The following is a 20,011-nucleotide window of genomic DNA, read 5'->3' as shown; positions in this document are numbered from 1 at the left end:
TACAGTTTTGCCTACTGCAAGTAATTTTCCTAAATACTTTGATTATTATTCTTCCCTGTCGGAAAATCTTCACAGGCTTCCTCACAAATATTAGGTAATATCTTGATCTCTGGTGTCCAGAGCCTAGCTCAGTCTCCTCACAGGCCTTCCTGTGATTTCTCTCTAGCAGCATTTTAAAGCTTACTTCCCTCCCATTCATTTCTAAATTAGTAAATTTTAGTTTATTATGATCCATTATGTGAATTAAGTATGTATTCTTCTAAGTAATGTACTGCCTATTGAGGGAGCCAGAAAAGTCATTATCAACATGATCAGTGTCTATTAGGATATCAGTGCAGCAGTTCAGGAGAGGGAGAAATGCTGGGTGGTTAATTAAAACACTAGCCATAGGAGGGAAAAAAACAGAATCAGGAAGTAAAATCATTTACATCTGGACTCAGACAAAGTCTTACTTGGAATGTAAGAATGCTCCTAAATATGACAAGAGGATGAGAATCCATCAACGCTTCCTATAAGAAAGGATATTGGTGTTAAATTTAATGTTTAAATAAAAGGTAGATAGGCCACTGAAGTGAGAGCAGAGGTGTGGTATTCCAGATAAATGAACCAACAGTGTGAAAGTGACCGAGGCATGGAACAACATGGTATGGTAGGAGAACCTGACTAATTTGGCTGCAGTGTACAGGATGTGCATGGGACTGCAAGATGGGAAAAAGGCAAAGGTGGGCCACGCTAGGCAGTTTTAATGCCAACTTGAGGCCGTGATAGTCTGTATACCCAGAGAGATCTAACTAGCCTTCCACAGAGGTGGGGTTTAAAAGATGAGTACAAATTGGCCCAGTGGACAACAGTGGAGCCAGCACACCAAGCAGAACCAGAATATATATCAATATAGACATACATACACACAAACACACACAAAGACAGACAGTATGTCACATAGTTAAAGAAATTCAGGATTTCTTCAGTGTAAATGAAGCATCAAAACATGTCATGCCATGCTGAAGAAATATATACTGCTATCCTGGCTCTTAGGGCAGTAGTGGTGGGAAGCCCTGATTTTGTAGGTTTTGCCTTTTCATGATGAAATAATCCCATCATAGCTTATTTCAAGCTACCAATTGTTTAAAACCAGCTTACAAATTCCTGAATAGTTAATGACTGGTTTTCTCAAGCAAGTAAGAGCCAAATCCAACACACCACTGTTCAGAGGAGTTGGGTTCTGAAGAGTCTGGCAGTCCATTTTGAGGTGGTATCCTTCTATGTGATGGGCAAGAGGAATGCCAGGATCACAATTGCATTTCGGGAAGATGCTTCTGGTATAGGAGGAAGAGGGTCTAGAGGACACTGAGAACACAGAGTAGATTGAGCACTGCTGCATAGTCTAGGAGGGAGAGAGATGAGAGTGTCTGAATTAAGACAAAGAAGGAGGCATAGATTGGTGTAAATGCCGAAGAAAAAGATTTTTTATGAATAATAGCCATAAATTCTATCTGAGGGCTCTGAGCACTAAAAAAAAGAGGAGTAAGATTGTGGAAGAGAGCCCAAATGTGGAGCAAGTCGCCTGCAGAGTGTATTCCCCATTTTTTGTACCTTTGCCTTTTTGGCAAGTATAGTCATGACAGTGTAGGGTGGCATATCATCTTCATGGCCTATGGTGCTAGGGGGAAAGTCCAGGCAACCAAGGCTGCTAGAGAGTGAAGAAAAAATCCTGAAAGGAGAAAGTCATGAAATGAGAACATGATGTTTAAATGTGGCCCAGCTCCTTGGCTATGAGATGAGGGTGATTTGCACTCAGGGCTCAAAGATCTGAACTCATTTGAGCTGCCACTCACCCAGGTGTGAGAATTTTCCATCTGAATCTAAGTAAATTAATTACCTCGTAAATCAAAAACATTAGCGCTCTTTGAAGCAGTCACAAGAGAATCCAGAATCTCGACAACCTAAAATTTATAGTGTTTATGATATGACTCTGAATTACTTAATGGATTAGAGTCAGAAGAAAAAAATGTTACTCAATTTCAAAGAAAAGACAATTAATAGATGCTAACCCCAAGATGTTTCAGGTGTTGACATTATCAGACACGCCGTTTAAAGCAGCTATGAAATGTGAAGGAATTTTTTTTATTTATATATGACAGCAGAATGCATTATAATTCTCATTACATATATAGAGCACAATTTTTCATATCTCTGGTTTTATACAAAGTATATTCACACCAATTCATGTCTTCATACCTGAACTTTGGATAATAATGATCAACGTGAAGGAATTTTATAGGTGTAATTAATGTCTTCATTAGTTGACTTTTAGTTAATCAAAAGGGAGATAATCCTGAATGGACCTAAGGTATTGAGATAAAAGCCTTAAAAAGAGGGATTGGAACTGTATGTATGATAAGAGAGACATACACTTCTGCTGACCCTGAAGAAGTAAAATGCCCTGTTTTGATGGCCTTTGAAGAGGGACATGGGGCAGGGAGCTGTGGGAAGCCTCCAGAACCTGAAAGCGTCTACCAGCACCAGCCAGTATGAAGTTGAGATTCTCTTCATATAGCTCCAAGGAATGAATTCTGCCAAAAACTAGAACAAGCTTATAAGTCGATTCTTCCTGGTTCCAGCATGAAGATAAGAATGCAGCTCAAATGACATCGCATTTTCAATCTTATGAGACTTTGAACTGAGGACCCAGCTCAAGCCATGCCTATGCCCCTGACCCACAGACACTGTGAGAAACTAAATGTGTGTTGTTTTAAGCTACTAAATTTGTGATGATTTGTCACTCAGTAATAGAAATATAACATGTCGAAAGGAAAAAGTCAGTGAACTTGAAAATTTCAATAGAAATTGTCCAGTCTAAAGAAAAAAGAGAAAAATGATTCAAACAGAACAAATAGAACCCCACGGATCTCTGGAAAAATGTCAAAATGTTTAAGATATGAGAAATAGCAATTCCAGAATGAAAAAGGGAAAAAATGAGGCAAAATATTAAATAATCCCAGAAAACTTCTCAAATTTTATGAAAGGTAGAAACTTGTAAACCAAAGAAGCTCTGGAAAAGCTGGGTGCACACCTATAATCCTGGCCATTTGGGAGGGGAATGGTGAGCTCGAGGCAAGCCTGGGCAATATAAGCAAGACCTCATCTCAAAAAAATAAAAAATAAATCAGAAAAACTCCAGAGAGGGTCAATTCAAAGAAATTCATATCCAGGTCCATCATAATGAAACTGCTAGAAACTAGATGAAGAGAAGATTTTGAAAGCAGCCAGAGAGAAATGACACTAGCTAAGGAAACCACAAATCATATTGCTGTGGACTTCTCTCAATAAGAAATGAAAAGAATATAAAATAACATCTTTAAGGTGCTGAGAAAAGTTTTAGATTGGCAGAAGTGTGTTTGGAAGATATTTGGGAGGTTAAAATCACCAGGCTTTGATTATTGGTTATGGAAGAAGAGGGTCTGGTTTGACTCTGAGGCTTCAATATTAGATGACAAGTTGGTAATATTGCTGTTTACCAAGGCAGGGAATTGAGGAGTGTTTTAAAAACAGAGAATGATACATGTTATGAGCACACAATAGAATAATCTTAAAACCATTTTTGAAGCCATAAATACTTGCATCTCATTCCAAGTTGTGTGAGATTGGACAGGTTCTTAATTTCTTGGAGCTTCAGTTTTCTCTTCTGCAAAATTAAGAGATTATTGTCAAGATTCCATGAAAACCATTTATGAGGTATGCAGTAAAGAACCCCACTCTATATAAACCAACTTTGCTTTTTTCCCTTTTCTCTATCTAGACATCCAAATAGATGTGGAAAATAGATAAATTAAATGTAAGAGTCTGGAGCTCAAAAAAATAGTCTGGCCTGGAGATATAAACTTAGCCAGTCATCAGTGCCTAGGCAGCAGTAGGATTAGGTAGACTGTACCAAAAGAAGAGGCCCCTGTTAGTTATCTGGTGTTTCAGAACAATCTACAAATTGTTATGCTACAAATGTAGCATAACCACTCCAGAGGCTCCTGTTCATCAAAGAAGATAGTATACATATAGCATTTGCTGATCTATAGAAATTCTAAAATCCAAGCAGATAAATGTTGGAATTTTCTTGTTTAGTACTTAATATTACTCCTGCTAGGGAATAATTCTTTGTGGCTTATGGCTTTCGGCTCTAGGGTTTAGCCTCTTTTCATTTCCCATGAAAAGTAGCCTTTCCTTATACCTTGTAGTTTTCTCAACCTGCTTTTCACTGGCAGAATTTTGAAGGTTCAAAGACCTCTTCATTTTGTATTTTTATCAATATGACTCTAGGTTTACTATATTAGACAAAATCATACGCATAGATCTCTTCAAGATAAGCTTTTCTCTACACTGTAAGATTCTGCTGACACTTCTGTGGGACATTACCCTTGACTATCTGAGAACCCCCAGGCATAAGGTTAGATCTCTCTCTGGTCATAACAAAGGATTTTATAAGAACATCCTTTGTCTTATCTCTAGACCCAACTATCCTGATCACATCCTAGATTTCATTCTAAATTGCCTGGAAACCATTTCTTGATTTTAGTATCCTTTGCCATGTAATAAAGCTGTGCTTTTTATTTAAGTCTTTCGTTAAGCTTGTATCTCCCCTCTCTGAATTTAATATAATCATCGGGTAGAAAGAAGCCACGAGGCACATCAGCTCCACCAAAGAAATTTCCTTAGCTAGATCACATAGTTTATTAGGCACATTTTCTATTTTCCAATTTACTGCAGGTGATATGTTGCTAAACTTTCTGCCACTACAGAGGGAGGACTCCCTTTCCACCCATTTCCAATAATGTTTTCTTTACTTCTTACTGCAGCCTCCTTTGAGGCCATCAGTTTTCTAATAATAATCTCTTTGAAGCCTATTCACTAAATAGTCTCTTCAGTTTTTTTCTCATTTTCCTTCCCTGAAGCCTTTCCTACATTGTAGATCTTTGTTTTAATAGTACCCCATTTATGGGCTGGGATTGTGGCTCAGCAGTAGAGTGCTTGCCTAGCACGTGCGAGGCCCTGGGTTCGATCCTCAGCACCACATAAAAATAAAATAAAGATAGTGTCCAACTACAAATAAAAAAAAATATTTAAAAAATAGTACCCCATTTACAGATATCACAGTCTGTATTAGTCACCTATTATTGTGTAACAAATCACCCCGAAACTTGAGTAGCTAAATCAATAAATATTTATACCTCAAAGTTGTGTTAGTCAGGAATTTTAGGAGTTGTGCACTGAGTGGTTCCAACCCAGAGTCTCTAGTAGAGTTGCATTAAAGACTTCAGCTAGACCTGCAGTCATCTGAAGACTTGACTGGGCTGGAAGATCCACTTCCAAAATGGCACACTCATATGACTCTTGGTAGGAGGCCTCAGCTCCTCACTGCAAGGATCTCTACATAGAGTTGCTTGATTTTTCTTGTGATGTGGCAGCTGGCTTCCTCCAGATCAAGTGATCTATGGTCTCATATGAACAAGGCAGAAGCCTCATTGTCTCTTATGTCTCAGCCTTAGAAGTCATTCTCTATCATTTTCAGTGTCCTAGTGATGTAGGTCAGGCCTCCTCAATATGGAGTGCACTAAAAGAGACATGGGCAGAGATCATTGGAGCTATTTGGGAGATAAGACTACATAAAGAACAATAGTAGAATTTGGAGGTTAGGCTGAGGAATGGGGAGTGTTGAGAGAGAATAAGAGTATGAGAAAAATGGAGATAGTAAGAAAACCAGCACATACTGGTATTTTAAAAGTAAAGAAAGGAAAATGGCTAATAGGATAGAATTATCAGTGTTGTCAGATGCCATAAGGAGATTGAGTGATGTAAAAACTGAAAAGAGGAGACTTTTGTATTTGACAATTGGGACATCATTGATGGCTTAAGGAAAGCTCTTTCAGTGGAGAGAGTGAGGTAGAAACCAGATTAAGGTTGAGAAATGAATGGGAAGTGAGAAAGTGGACAGGAAACTTTTGTTGGATATTAGTTGTAGAATGCTACAGAGCCAAAGTTGGGGGGTGGCATTACATGGAAGAAATTTAGGCATGTTCATGTGAGAACAAATAAATAGCATAGAGATTGATGATGCAGAACAGAAAAAAAAAAAAAAAAAAAGGTTAATGGCATAAGGCCGTACAGGGGAGAAGAGGAAAGAGTTCAGTCCACAGAAGGAAGGATTAATCTTGGCTAGGAAGCAGTTCATGCCACATATCTATTGCTGCTTAATAAGCCACCCAAAACTCAGTGGCTTAAAACCCATTTATCAGTTTATAAGACTGTTGGCTAGAAATCCTGGTGCACTAAAGAGGTTCTTTTGCTGGTCTATCCTGGGCTTACTCAGGAGGCTACAGTCAGGTGGTAGGTCAGTTAGGGCTGCATGGTGTAAGATGGCCTGGGCGTCATACTTGGTAGTTGGCAAGCTGTTGGCCAGGTGCCTTGGTTCTTCTCCAAGAACCTCTTGAGCAAGCTAGTCCAGCATCTTCACTCGGTAAAATTATCCCAGGAGAACAAGAATAAAATAGCCTCTCGCACCTAGGCTCAGAACTCACATGTTGACATTCTGCCACATTCTGTTGGACAGAGCAAGTCACAGGTTAGGCCAGATCCACAGAATAGAGCTAGATCCTCAGAGATGCCAAAGAAGATCTGTGGCCACTGACAATTTACCTCAAGAGACTCCTCCTACTCTGAGACAGGAGGGAAAAAAATGGGGATGGTGTGAATGTAAATGAGGTTGTAGTGGGTGTTTGCTGAGAATGCAAGGGGAAAAAAGGAGTAGGCTTTAATAAAACAGTGTTTCTACAAAATCTATTCCTGTATCTTGCTTACAATAAGCACTCAATGTTCACTGAATAGATAAATGTTGTGATTTCTCGTACCTTTTCTAATATTTCTCAAGAACATAGACTTAAAATTTTAATTATTTTAACTAAGAAAATTACAAACACTATTTTTTGCATCATATAGTATGTATATACGTACACAAAAAGAGGCACTAACTTCAACATGGATACCTCTGTATTCTCTCAATGCACTTGGACTCTTCTGAGAACAGCTTCTGGTGCTCTCTGTGGCCTCTAGCAAAATCTTATAAAATAGGAAAATGCTACAGATTGCTATTAGCAATTTACTTCAGATGGTACCAGCTTTCAGCCCCACATGCATGTCCAACTTCTCACTTTTGTTTAATCTTTTGTGTTTATTTTATCCGAATTCGTATTTTTTATCATAAATGAACAGTATATAATATAATAACTAAATATTACGCATTTAAAGTAGATGTCATTGCACACTAAATTTGCCACATATTGTCTTTTTCCCTACTCATGGAAATCATTTCCCAGAAGTCTACAGTATCACCCTTGTTGTTGTATAGCTGTCTGCAACTAGCAATTCCATTTGGGGAGGAAGGATTTTATGCCTTTGCTCCCCAGTGGTAGTAACAAGCTTCTTTTTCTTTGTGCTGACATTAAGATAGCTAAAATCAACAGTGAGGTAAACACTTCTTGGGACCATCTGGCAAGGATTTTAATCCAAAATATTCTGTAAACACTGACTCCATTTGAGTACCCGGAACTACCGTCCATTCACCATCAGTTGCATTTTTATTTCAGTTTTAAGCAGTAATCAAAACAGCAGAAAAAGTAGACTGTAGACTCAGTTCCTTTGCTTTTCTCAAAGTATTTTTAGTTTCATGAGGGATTCCAGGAAATTCACTTTCTCTAAGGGAGCTCACAGCGCCTTCTGAAGTCATCAGTAGAAGTAAATGGGGCCCTCACAGTTTAGGTCGTTAAGTGTCTAATGCACAGAGCATATTTGTAATTTCTTCATTTTCTATTGGGAGACACATTTGTTCTACTTAAATTAGAGGCAGAAGTTTGACGTTGAGTTTTCTTTTTCTGTAGATTTTAAAGTTTCTTTATAAAAATTGTTTGCAATATGACCTGTTTTAAATCTTTTTAAGTCTTTCACAAGAAATAACAAAGATGGGATTGTGATAGGGTGCTTTATCCAGTCGAAGGGCTGATTTCTGGAGTTTTTTACAAACCTGCATGAAAGTGGAGGACTGGGGATTATTTCAGTTATGAAGCACCCAGAGGAATGACTGCTGGTGCTGCTAATGGTCTCCATGTCCCTCCCATGGCAATAAATTTTAGATATTGAAATATAGCTTTGGAGAAAACATACTGGAGATTCCTTAAGCTTTTTACAAGACACTCAAAGCCTTTTCACAAGCCAGTGCTCTGCAAATGTGAATTTTTGATGTCTAAACATAAAGATTCTTCACCGAACTAATTTTAAATGTGAATTTTAATACGGAGTGCTTGGAGAAAGGAAATGCAACTGCACCATTAAAACATGGTATTTTGCCATTTTTAAATAATGGGAAATACTGATTAAGAATATTGTAAAGATTTCAGCATAACTAATGTGGTTGTCTTTAATCATACTTACCACCATGTGTTTTAGCAAAAGCATTAACTGAAAGACAATGGCATACTATTACACAGTGGCACTTTTTAATTATTTCCATGCTTTTTAATTATTTCCAGAATATTGAGGAACTTATTATTTAAAGGTCAGAATAATGCCCAAGACATGGCCAAGCCCAGTGAGTGTCAGATGCATGGAATGTTGGATGACTTCATAGTTATGAAATTATTTCATTTCTCATGATAATTCCTGACTTGCCAAGTTAGTGAATTTTAAGAACTCTGAGAGTAGATTTTAAGATAAATGTGAAATAATCCATACTTTTGGAGTCAGGGACTTCCCTTCAGGCATTAGTTCATGTTTGACTTGCTTGACTTACACTTGGGGATAAAATGAGTTAGGACAAGGTCTTCGATACCACATTCCCTCACTGGGAAAGAAAACCAACTTGCACAACTTTGGCTGGCTCATGTTTCTTGTTATACAGGCACTAAGAAGCAGCGGTTGCCATGAAATACTTTACTTAACCTTTACAAAAATGTTTTCTTAGTATGGCAAGGCAGTTTAGTTAAGTGAAAATAAATAACTAAGAATTTTGGATTTCTTTTATATCCATCTGTTGACTTCTTTTTTCTTTAATTAAAAATTAGTGATAACGAGTATAATTGTCTAAATTTGCCCTAATGACTAAAAAATAAATTTAAATCACATAAAACCACTTGATCTTTTCTTAGGATATGTGTTGGCATGTCTTCTAAATTAAACTAAGATCTGATGAACAATGAAAGTTACATTTGAGAACAATTTAAAAGAAAGTTTAATGAAAATTTGGGGTCAGTTTTTCTGTTGTTTATACTTACATTTAGTCAAAATTGAGTTTCAAACAAACAAAATCTGACCACTTGACTCACAGAATGCTTCTCCCAAGTCCAAGTGCTTCTGCAGTTGCTTATCTTGTCGGCTTCCATTTTGTAGCTCACCTAAATTAATTATATTGTTTCCATCCAGTGTACTCTAAACTCTTCCACTAAAGAAGTGGAAGATGACCAAATTGACTATCATTCTGTCAAAAGAATGTGTCTGCACAGCACCAGAATCTCCTGGCTGCTAATACAACTGTATAAAAACTAAGTTTTTATTTGCAGTATTTATTCATTTAAAAATGTCAGTTATCTTTTTCTGTATACATACATATCAATGTTTTTCGAAAGTTCACTTTTGAACCCTGTGTGGTAATATCAAGGATAAATAGACCATCACACAATCTGAACTTGAGGCAGCCATTAATATCACTGCTGTTGTTTTTTCAATCACCATTTAACTGTAGGAAAACCCACACTTCTTAGAAACGTGAAAATAATAATATGTATGATATTGAAATGACTTCTTTAAAACAAGACTGTCTATCATTTCATACTTTTGCTGTGCACATTTATAATTTATGATGGAAATGTTCAGAATGGCATGGATAAAATATTAAAAGTATTCTCAATATATGAGACCATTTGCTCATTTAATCTTTCTGCAAAAAAAGAAAATTGTTAAGCAAATCACTTCCTGCTAGTTGAGATCATTTAAATTTAGATGATTTTTAAGAAAGAATGCCCCACCAAACATCCCATTGTTTTATAGATAAATATAAAACAAAAGTGTCACTACTCTTCACCCTACTCTTATTTTTTAACTCATTTTCTCTAAGTATGTAAACTTTAGGCAGAGACCGAACAAAAAGCCCATAAACAAATTCTTGAACTTAGAGTTTTGCTTACGGTTATTTATGAAAAATAATGCTTAAAATATTCTAATGGATTGATTACAGATATACTGAGACATAGATTAATCCTTAATGTTTGCTAGAAATGTGTGACATTTGACACCCTCACTTGCCCATGTAAATTCAGTGACAGTTAAGCTAGATGATGAAATGACAATGCAGTATTTTAAAGCTTTGAGAATATAGATACAGTATATGAATAACATTATTTCAAGCAGCCAAAGGATACTGTTTTCATTGCTTTAATTGTCTTTCATACTTCAGTCCTGGTGTTGATTGGTGATTGATGTTCCAGGGGAAATAGCAGTTACTGACCTAAGAGTTCCCTGCCTCTTCGCATTTCTTTCTTTACTACTCCCTCAGGCAGGGCCTTTCCCTAACCCTCCCTTCTCTGTATCCCTAGCAGTCTACACACAGGCCTTTTTGTTGTGTTATTCTTTCTAGATATACATGACAGTAGAGTATCTTTCGATATATTATACATACATAGAACAAGTATAACCTGTTCCAATTAGGATCCCATTATTGTGGTTGTACATGATATGGAGTTTCATTGGTCGTGTGTTCATATATAAGGATAGGAAAGTTGTGTCCAATTAATTCTACTGTCTTTCCTGTGATTCCTCCTCCCTTCTCGCCATTCCCCTTTGTCTAATCCAGTAAACTAATCTTCCCTTCCCTTGTTGTGGGTTAGCATCCACATATCAGAGATAACAGTCTGCCTTTGGTTTTGGGGGACTGGCTTATTTCACTTAGCAAGCTGTGGAACCAACCAAGGTGCCCTACAACAGATGAACTGATAAAGAAAATGTGGTATATATACACAATGGAATATTACTCAGCCATAAAGAAGAATGAAATTATGGCATTTGCCGGTAAATGGATAAAACTGGAGAATATCATGTTAAGTGAAACAAGCTAGTCACACAGGCCTCTTGACTGATCATGAGTAAGATTTGATCTTCTAGAACAATGAATTTTGTTCTATTTTGACTTTGTCATTTCTAGGATCAATATTCAGTGGCTCCACCTGGGTGATGATCAAAACTATTAGAGGAAAGGAAGCTGATGAATTTTTAATATAAAGTTAATTTTCCAAATTATATTGGCAAGAAGTAAAACCAGAAGTTGTTTTCACAATTAGTTTGAAGCCATAGCTTATCACTTTTATGAACTGTCTTTGTTTGTAATACAGTTGATATGCTTTGGAAACATTAATTTTGTACAGAAAGAACCATTCTATCCCTCGTAGCCACATGGCAAGTTAGGTTGTTGCCTACTTTGGTTTATCAGAAATAACAGTACTGTCATCTTTCATTCCATTTCAACCTTTTTTCATGTTACTTGTTTGGAGTATAATCTGTCTTCTGGTCAGCCTTTTAACTTCCCCAGAAAACCTGGATTCCTACAACTTTTTTTTTTAACTCTCTAATTTTGCAGTTTACTCTTGTTGTTAACTATCTGTTTCTCCCACTATATTGAAAGGATTTTTAACCCAAATAAAATGTCTCATTCTTTTCTGTATCCACCATTCATTACACAGTTAATTGGCTTATGGTAAATATTTAGTAGCTCTTGATCCTTAAAAATACTGGCTAAGGGGCTGGGGATGTGGCTCAAGCGGTAGCGTGCTCGCCTGGCATGCGTGCGGCCCGGGTTCGATCCTCAGCACCACATACAAACAAAGATGTTGTGCCTGCCGAAAACTAAAAAATAAATAAATAAATAAATAAATATTAAAAAAAAAAAATACTGGCTAAACTGAAAAAAAAAAAAAAAAATCCTGGGCGGGTGGTGGGGGGAATCTCACATCATCACATTAAACTACTCTAAGAATCTTGTGATTATATAATAAAGTAATTTAGCAAACCAGACCCTGTGCTAAGAACTATGGAGGCTCTGGAGATAAAATAAGGATTCAGTCACCCTCTTAGCAAAGTGCCAAGAGTACAAGTGACTTTGACTAGGACACATGGAGAACTTCATTCAAGAGACTGAATATAGGGTTTTAAAATAGAAATGCATAATTTCTTACTCAAAATGCAAGCTCTATATACTATTAGATTTTTTCACTTTAACATTAATTTTATCTGAAAACAATAATTAAATTCAGTCTAAAATTTGGAAATTATACAAAACACATGAAAAAAGGAAACTCAAGGGGCTGAGGTTGTGGCTTAGTGGTAAGAGTGCTCACCCAGCATACGTGAGGCACTAGGTTAGATCCTAAGCACCACATAAAAATGAAATAAAGAGATTGTGTCCACCTACAACTAAAAAAAATTTTTTTTAAATATATAACTCCACAACCCATACACACACACACACACACACACACACACACACTCACACACTACACATACCAAACTTGTTGTTGTTGTTCTTTCTGGATATACATGACAGTACATATCTTTTTGTAGTTTTTTCAGTTAATCTACTGTTAATAGAGTGTTAGCATTTTTTTTTCATGCTGTGAATTTTTTCAGTAGTTTGAGAGGACTACAGTGTAAGTATGAGTAAGAATAGAAGCTGTAAGTTAGTACATGTTCAAATCCCATATTTTCCCTCCCCAGCACTGCAACCCTGAAGATGTCACTCAGCCTCTGTATACCTTAGCTTTTTTTTATCTCTAAAAGTGAAAAAAAAAAAAGGGCTGGGGATGTGGATCAAGTGGTAGCGCGCTCACCTGGCATGCGTGAGGCACTGGATTTTATCCTCAGCACCACATAAAAAGAATAAAATAAAGATGTTGTGACAACCTAAAACTAAAAAAATAAATATTTTTTTAAAAGTGGGAAAAAAGTACCTACCCTACAAAATTGTTATAAGGAATAATAAAATATTGTATAAAAAGCACTTAGCCAAGCACATAGAAAGTTTTTATAAATGATAGATGTTGTTATTTTTACTGTATTTTTTAATCAATTTTTAGTGCTACCAAATAATATATTCTGGAATAAGCACACATCTAGATAAATCTTTACACATATTTATATTATCACCTGGGGATAAACTCTTTCTTAGAATTGATGAGTCTAACTATGAAACTAAGATTTTTCATGTAAGTATTACCCTCCCATTGCAATTTTTATTCCAGTCTTTTGTATGTTAACCTTTTTAAAGAGATTGCTTCAAGCTGCTTGCATAGTATTTGTGGCCTTCAGTGAATTCAGTCTGAAGGAGAAAGTTACACATATTCATATTTCTTTGGAAAGCAAACAGCCCAGCACTTGCATCATGATAGTGTCTGTCACTTCCTGCAAATTTGCTTTGGAAAGACTTTCATATTTAACTTGCTTTCTTTTTTCCTTTCTTCTACCAAAATAAACCATAACAAAGAATCCAAGGTATCCACTCACAAACAATTCTGTTTTATTTATTTTTACCTAATCTTTCTTTTAGATGGCAGATTGTGTTCTATAAATATGAATGGATATATGTTGGGTCCAAAGAGTTTTAGTATTGAGTCATGATGACATTAAACAAGAGCCATCATCTAGAAATTTTTCTACTCGGTTCTTAGCATTATTTCAGATACCCTTAATGTCCTGAAATCCAACTGCCTTGAAAAAGCCACAATGAGCAACATATATCAATTTTACGCTAACTTAGCAGTGTGAAATGTACTATCAGTTCCACTTAGACTCATTCATTTGAAATAAGCAATTTACTTTGATCTGTTTAATTTGCTTTCCAGATAATATTTTGCATAAAAATTTTAAAATATATTTAAATTTAATTTTCACTCATGAAGCTCATCTGTTTTATTATTTGGGGTATACTTGATATCTTAATATCAACATTATAATATCTGAGTTGTGGATCTGAGGGATCACATTGACTTGTGGTTTCATTTAATATCCATGCAGAACACATAAACTTTTCTAAATATTTTAATTTAATGCTCACTTTATGATATTTTTATATATAAATGTCACCATTAAAATTTTTGGATGCTTACTTTTGGTTATGTTAATTAAGCTTTATTCATTTATTTATTTAATTTTACTGAGTGACCAGTGTGCATTAGACTCATAAAGTGATGAGTTTTAAAGTCTAACAAATGCTTGGTACCTAAGTTTTAATGTATTAATATAGACAACATTTCCAGATATTTGCATATTATAATATATAAATAAATGAATGTATACTCAATAGCTTATTTCCCCTTGGATTTCATGATAATTTTTATAATCCCTAAAATTTCTATGATGAACACAATGAAACAGGAAATTTTTTGAAGTTATTTAGATTTTTAGTTTCTCTTTGGACATTACATATCACTTGGGGTAAACAACCAGAAAATGCAAAAGAATACCACAAAAAAGTCCGAAGACAAATTTTAATTTGCTGTTATTGAGGTACAAAAAGTCTCGATAACAGTTTTTAAATGAATAATGAAATACATAAATTCATGGAAAATATTTGATACTTTTATCATTTGTATTTCAAAGTGTAATATAAAACTTTTGCCTAATTTTGCTCTTTCTCTTTCTTGGTGTACTCTATTTTCCAAGGTTTTATCTTATTTTTATTTTTTTTCTGAATATTGATTCAGGAATTCCTCTTTTGGACATCACTGTGTGTGGTCCTCCCTGATGACTACTTCTAAGTTTTAGCTTGTACAGGGGGAAAAAAAGAAGAACTGAGCTATATATGCTCCTATCTGAGGTCTTCAGTAGTAAAATTATGAATATAGTCTAAATGCCAGTGTAATTCTGGGGGTTCTGCTGAAAAACAGAAAACATAGCCCATTGGGACCTCACAACAATTGTGGCCTGTGGGTTCTATTTGACATACACACACACACACACACACACACACACAGTGGAAAATATTACATACTAGCTAAATGGACCAAAAAGAATGAAAAAACTAGATTTTTTGGAAAGGTGGTGGAGGAAGTGCATCTTTAAGGGAAATAAAAGAGGTAAAAGAAGGTGAGAGCCAGGATTCCCTGCATTCCCTGTGCCCTGGCCGGGTCAGCATGCTTCGGAAACTGAAAGGACTGTGCTTGGGACACCGGGCTGAGACTGATTCACCTTCACCTGTGCACAGCTCCAGCTGACCCGAGGAGGAAGCAGGCGAGCAGCAGAACATGAACGGAAGAGAGGATTATTTGGTCACCAAGGAAGAGATTGATCTCATGGGAGGACTTTCAGGGCTGGGCTTCAACATCGTGGGTGGGACAGATCAGCAGCATGTCTCTAAAGACAGTGGCATCTACCTCAGCCTCATCAAAGAGAATGGGGTTGCGGCCCTGGATGGGCTGCTCCTGGAGGGTAGGTGATAAGATCCTCTGGCTACATGGTCAAGACCTAAAGAACCTGCTGCACCGGGATGTGGTAGCCCTGTGTGGTAACGCAGGCTATGCTGTGTCATTGAGAGTGCAGCACAGGTTACAGGTGCAGAATGGACCTATAGGACATGGAGCTGAAGGGGAGCCAAGTGGTATTCCCATAGCTATGGTGCTGCTGCCAGTGTTTCTGTCACCATGGTGGCAGCCTGGGCCTTAGTGAGATACTGGCAACACCTTTGAAAGGCTTGCTGTCGTCTAGTGCTCCCAGTGAACTTACATTTCTTTTCTCCTCCTTCCCTGTTATTGTCCCATATCTTTCCCTCTCTGCATAGCCAACACATGATTTAAAGTGACTGATTCCCACCCAGAACCATGCTATTCAGAATCTCCAAGTCTTCATATTCTAAGAGTAAAGTTATTGTTTGAAGGAAAGCTGAAGAAAAGACTTGCTTAGAACAAATGAGGAGTTAAATATTTTACTAGGTCTGCTAATAGAAATTCAGCTACCACCCAAAGAGGGAACAGTTCAGTCTTCCTTTCATCATGGGTGATACCTTTTCATTAGCTGGCGTGCATTGAAAGTTAGCTATGTGACATGAGAGAAAGAAGGGATTTTTCTTTTTTAATGATCTTCCTTGGGAAATACTTGTGGCCTTTATTTAATTTCTAAATACATTTTTGGTGCCTATATTGGACATAAGAGACTAAGAAGAGCTCTTTACTTTTTTAAAAAAGCAAATACATTTATAATACACATACATATGCATATATGACAGTATAATATTGATGCCTTATGGAAAATTAAAGAGGTGAGAAAACTAAAAACAAATGAAATAAAATAAAAAGTGAGAGAAAATTTCCAAGTTGATAAGAGAACATAAAAATTTCTCAGTATCCAGGCAAGAGGAAAAAGCCTATTGCCTTCCCCTTCCCCACACTGCTATCATCCTTTTATAATTTTTCTTCCTCCACATACCGCAGTTACTCTTCTGGTAGTGGTAGTACATTGTTCACTAAACTGAAGGCTTCGGTGACTGCCCTCAAATTCCTGAATTACCAGGCAGATCTACCTATCTGACCCTATCCCCCACTCTTTTTTTCCACATTTCCATTTATCCAGCCAATTAAGGCTATTGAATTTGCCCTAAGCATGGTTTCTTCTTTTCATATTTCATATTGTCTCTTTGGCCTAGGAGCCCGCTGTCATCTTTGTGGGTTGAAATCCTACGTAAGGTGAGACCCAGCTAATGATGAAGCTTTCTCAGTCACAAAACCCTGAAGCAGGCCCTCCCTCTTCTGGACTACTCTAGGGCTATGCTCCTCTCCCACTGCTTCCTGTTTATTATTTGCCTTGTCTTATTTCCCCTGTAAGATCAAAAGTGCCTTGTGAGACAAAGAACACATCTCTTCCTTCTTATTTTCTCTGTAGGGCCTAGCATAGTAACCTTCCATTCAGTACCTACATAGTGAAAATATATTGGATGAATGGGGAGGGGGGATCTCATTAAAATCAAATGGTCTAACACAAATTTCACATTTTTGTACCTGATTTTACATTTCCCTCTGTATAGAAATGAAAATAGATACATGAGTATTTGTTATTAAATGGAGATTTTTTAAGTACTGTAGCAGTGAAAGTGAGTCAGTGGGTCTAGCAAGAATACCACCTCCCACCCTGACTTGATGTCTGGGAGTATCTGAGCACTGCCATCCAGTGCCCAAACCCAGGGCCATAGGCTCCCAAGCATGGGGTTAATTACACCCTGAGAAGGAGGAATGTAGTACTCCTGAGCGTCCTCAAATTCTTTGTGCAGATTTCTCTCTTAAGAATTTAATTCCTTTCCTAATAAGTTATATACATCAAATTACTACTGAATATTTAGGTATTTTTTTAAACAAATGACCAAACTTCACATATATTCAATTAATGATACATATGAGAAGTGTTATAAAAGTTTTTCTACCACTTAACTTTTCTTTGTGAACTAAATCCAAATGGATCAAAAGTTTATAATTCTATAAAAAAAATAATCTATTCCCACATTCTGAGAACAAATAGCTGCCAGGCAAAAACCTGACAGCATACTCTTGGTGACATTCAGTTATTAAAAGCTGGGTACACAGAGAAAGCAGCTATCTTACATTGAGCTCATATACAATTGTGAACAGTTCTCAATTAAAATTACATAGTGTATATTAAAGCTATCTCTAGAGTCTATGGAATGTTCAGGAAAAATATAGCTGAACTTGACCTTAAGTACCTTGCCTCATTATTTTTTTGTCGTTTCCAGCTACTAGTCTCTCCAAAGAAAACAACTTTCTTGTTTCTTTTAGTTTTGTATGTGCCCTGAGCTTTATTCCCAATTGCTGCTATAAAAAACTGACCCGGTTCCAAATACTGCTATTCTTTTTTCTTCCCTGTAACTTATATTTAAACATCAAAGATATTCTAGTACTTTTATGTTGGAAAGAGTATGTAAGACCCTATTTCCCCATGAAGGTATTTGCTGTCTAGGTTTTTAGTTTGTTTGTTTGTTTGTTTTTTCCTTCTTCTTCTTCTTAGCTATTAGCCTTCCTTTTTAGAAGTCATCACTGGTAGGCTTTTGATTTCATAGAATCACTGGCAATTGTGTGGGGAAAGAACCAGAGTGGGGCCATATATTAAAGACAGGGTAATAAGTTATGTTTTTTAAAATACTTTGTTCATGGTAGGACCCCACCTTACTCATCCATAAAAACGCATGTTGGATGACCAATGATACTGGGTGACTTAAAAACAGATAGAACATTGTTATTTTCATATAAATATGTCCTAAAGAAGTACTTATAATTATTATTACTTTGGAATGCCCACATAAACTGATTTCCTTAGCTGTATTTAATGGGTCAAAATAGGAAAATTAAATAACTACAGAAGAAATCCAGATAGTACCAAAAGTGGCAAAATATATGAATAAGTTAAAATATGAATCAAGAGAGTCGGTTTGTAAAAGTTACAGTAAATAAATACTGCAAAAAAAATAGAACAAAGATTTTCTCTTACATCAAAATACTGAAGGTATTTCTAATTTGATATTGTGATCTCATAAGGAGAGTATATTAAATGAACAAAATCTTCAAATTGCTATTTTGTTCTTTATCAAAATAAAAAAATAAGGAATGGTAATTTAGGATAAAAAATAATGCCATGCACCTGCTACAGGCCCACTGGACTGGCTCCTCTGGTTCTGTGCCCCTTCAATAGCAGCAGACACAGCAGAATAACTGGGGCCAACCAGAGTCTCCACAAACATCTTATCATTCCATTTCAACATCCTATCTCCTTGGGTACCCCCTGTTATATACACATCTCAGATTACTATAAGCATATTCCATGTCACTACAGAAAGGAGATGTTTCCAGAAGACAGATAGCAGGACCATAAGAAATGACATTCCAAGACGTCCAAGTTATTTGATCAGAGAAATGACAGCCTTGTAAGGCTTGTGATCTCCTCCAAACTTGGCATAGAAAAATCTGGTAGGCCTTGGCAGACTTGCTGAGGAAAAGACTTCCTATTGGCTTGAATGTCCCTGTGGCCTCTACCCACTGTTAACACCCTGATCCTGATATATCCTTTGTGTACAAAACCTATACTCTTCTGTAAGATTAGAGGAAAAAAATAAGTTTACCCTCAAGTGCCCAAATAATAATAATAATAAAATGCCACAAACCAAACTTAGCTTTTATTACTACCTAACTATAAGAAGGAATAAACTGCTGGACAATGGTGGTAAATACCCAACCTATAATCCTAGTGACATGGGAGTCTGAGTTCAAGTTCAAGGCCAGCCAAACAACGTAGTGAGACCCTGTCTCAAAATAAAAAATAATAATAAATATAAAGGACTTGGGATGTAGCTCTATGGCAAAGTGTCCCTGGGTTCAATGCCCAGTACCAAAAAAAAAAAAAACCTATCAGCTAAGACAAGGCTCTTTGATCTCATATTTAAACCTTATTGTCCTCCAAAATGAATGAAATGGGTCTTTTCTCAGATATTCAACAGGCCTTTTACTATGTGATCTGGAAAACTACATTGACTCTATGTGGCATATTTTCTATTCTTAGCCTGGTGGAATAAGCTAGAAATGGATGAATAATGCAGGTTAGAAAGAAAACAGATGCTAGATATTAGAAATAGAAAGGTTTTCCAGCAATGAGACATTCATTTTAGGACTAGATTTTTGTTGGCACATTTGGCATTGTGACGATTATTGTTTTTCTCTCCAGCTGTTGCACATCTGTATTGAAGGTTGGGGCAATTGGCGTTGGTCAGAACCCTTCAGTGTGGACCACGCTGGGACGTTTATTAGAACAATTCAGTACAAGGGTCGAACTGCATCACTCATAATCAAGGTTCAACAACTCAATGGAGTGCAAAAACAGGTAAGTTCTTTGTATTCATGTCCTAGACATCTCATATATTTGATGTAGTAGAGATGAAACT

The 20,011-nt window shown here is 36.5% G+C and overlaps 1 protein-coding gene and 1 pseudogene across 6 annotated transcripts in view; both read left to right on the top strand.

The window, feature by feature from the left end:
* Positions 1-20,011, top strand: part of Vps13b (vacuolar protein sorting 13 homolog B) — a 757,361-nt gene that overhangs the window by 676,652 nt on the left and 60,698 nt on the right. For all 6 annotated transcript variants that reach the window (XM_071602212.1, XM_071602213.1, XM_071602214.1 and 3 more), the window contains one exon: positions 19,795-19,950. In XM_071602212.1, the coding sequence (XP_071458313.1) occupies positions 19,795-19,950 (156 nt within the window). The remainder of the gene's footprint in view (positions 1-19,794; positions 19,951-20,011) is intronic.
* Positions 15,324-15,764, top strand: LOC114103064 (synaptojanin-2-binding protein pseudogene; annotated as a pseudogene).

Source organism: Marmota flaviventris, chromosome 15 (assembly GCF_047511675.1).
Source record: "Marmota flaviventris isolate mMarFla1 chromosome 15, mMarFla1.hap1, whole genome shotgun sequence".
NCBI classification, from domain to species: domain Eukaryota; kingdom Metazoa; phylum Chordata; class Mammalia; order Rodentia; family Sciuridae; genus Marmota; species Marmota flaviventris.
The sequence above is the reverse complement of the archived record's forward strand: the minus strand, read 5'-3'. Positions and strand labels throughout refer to the sequence as shown.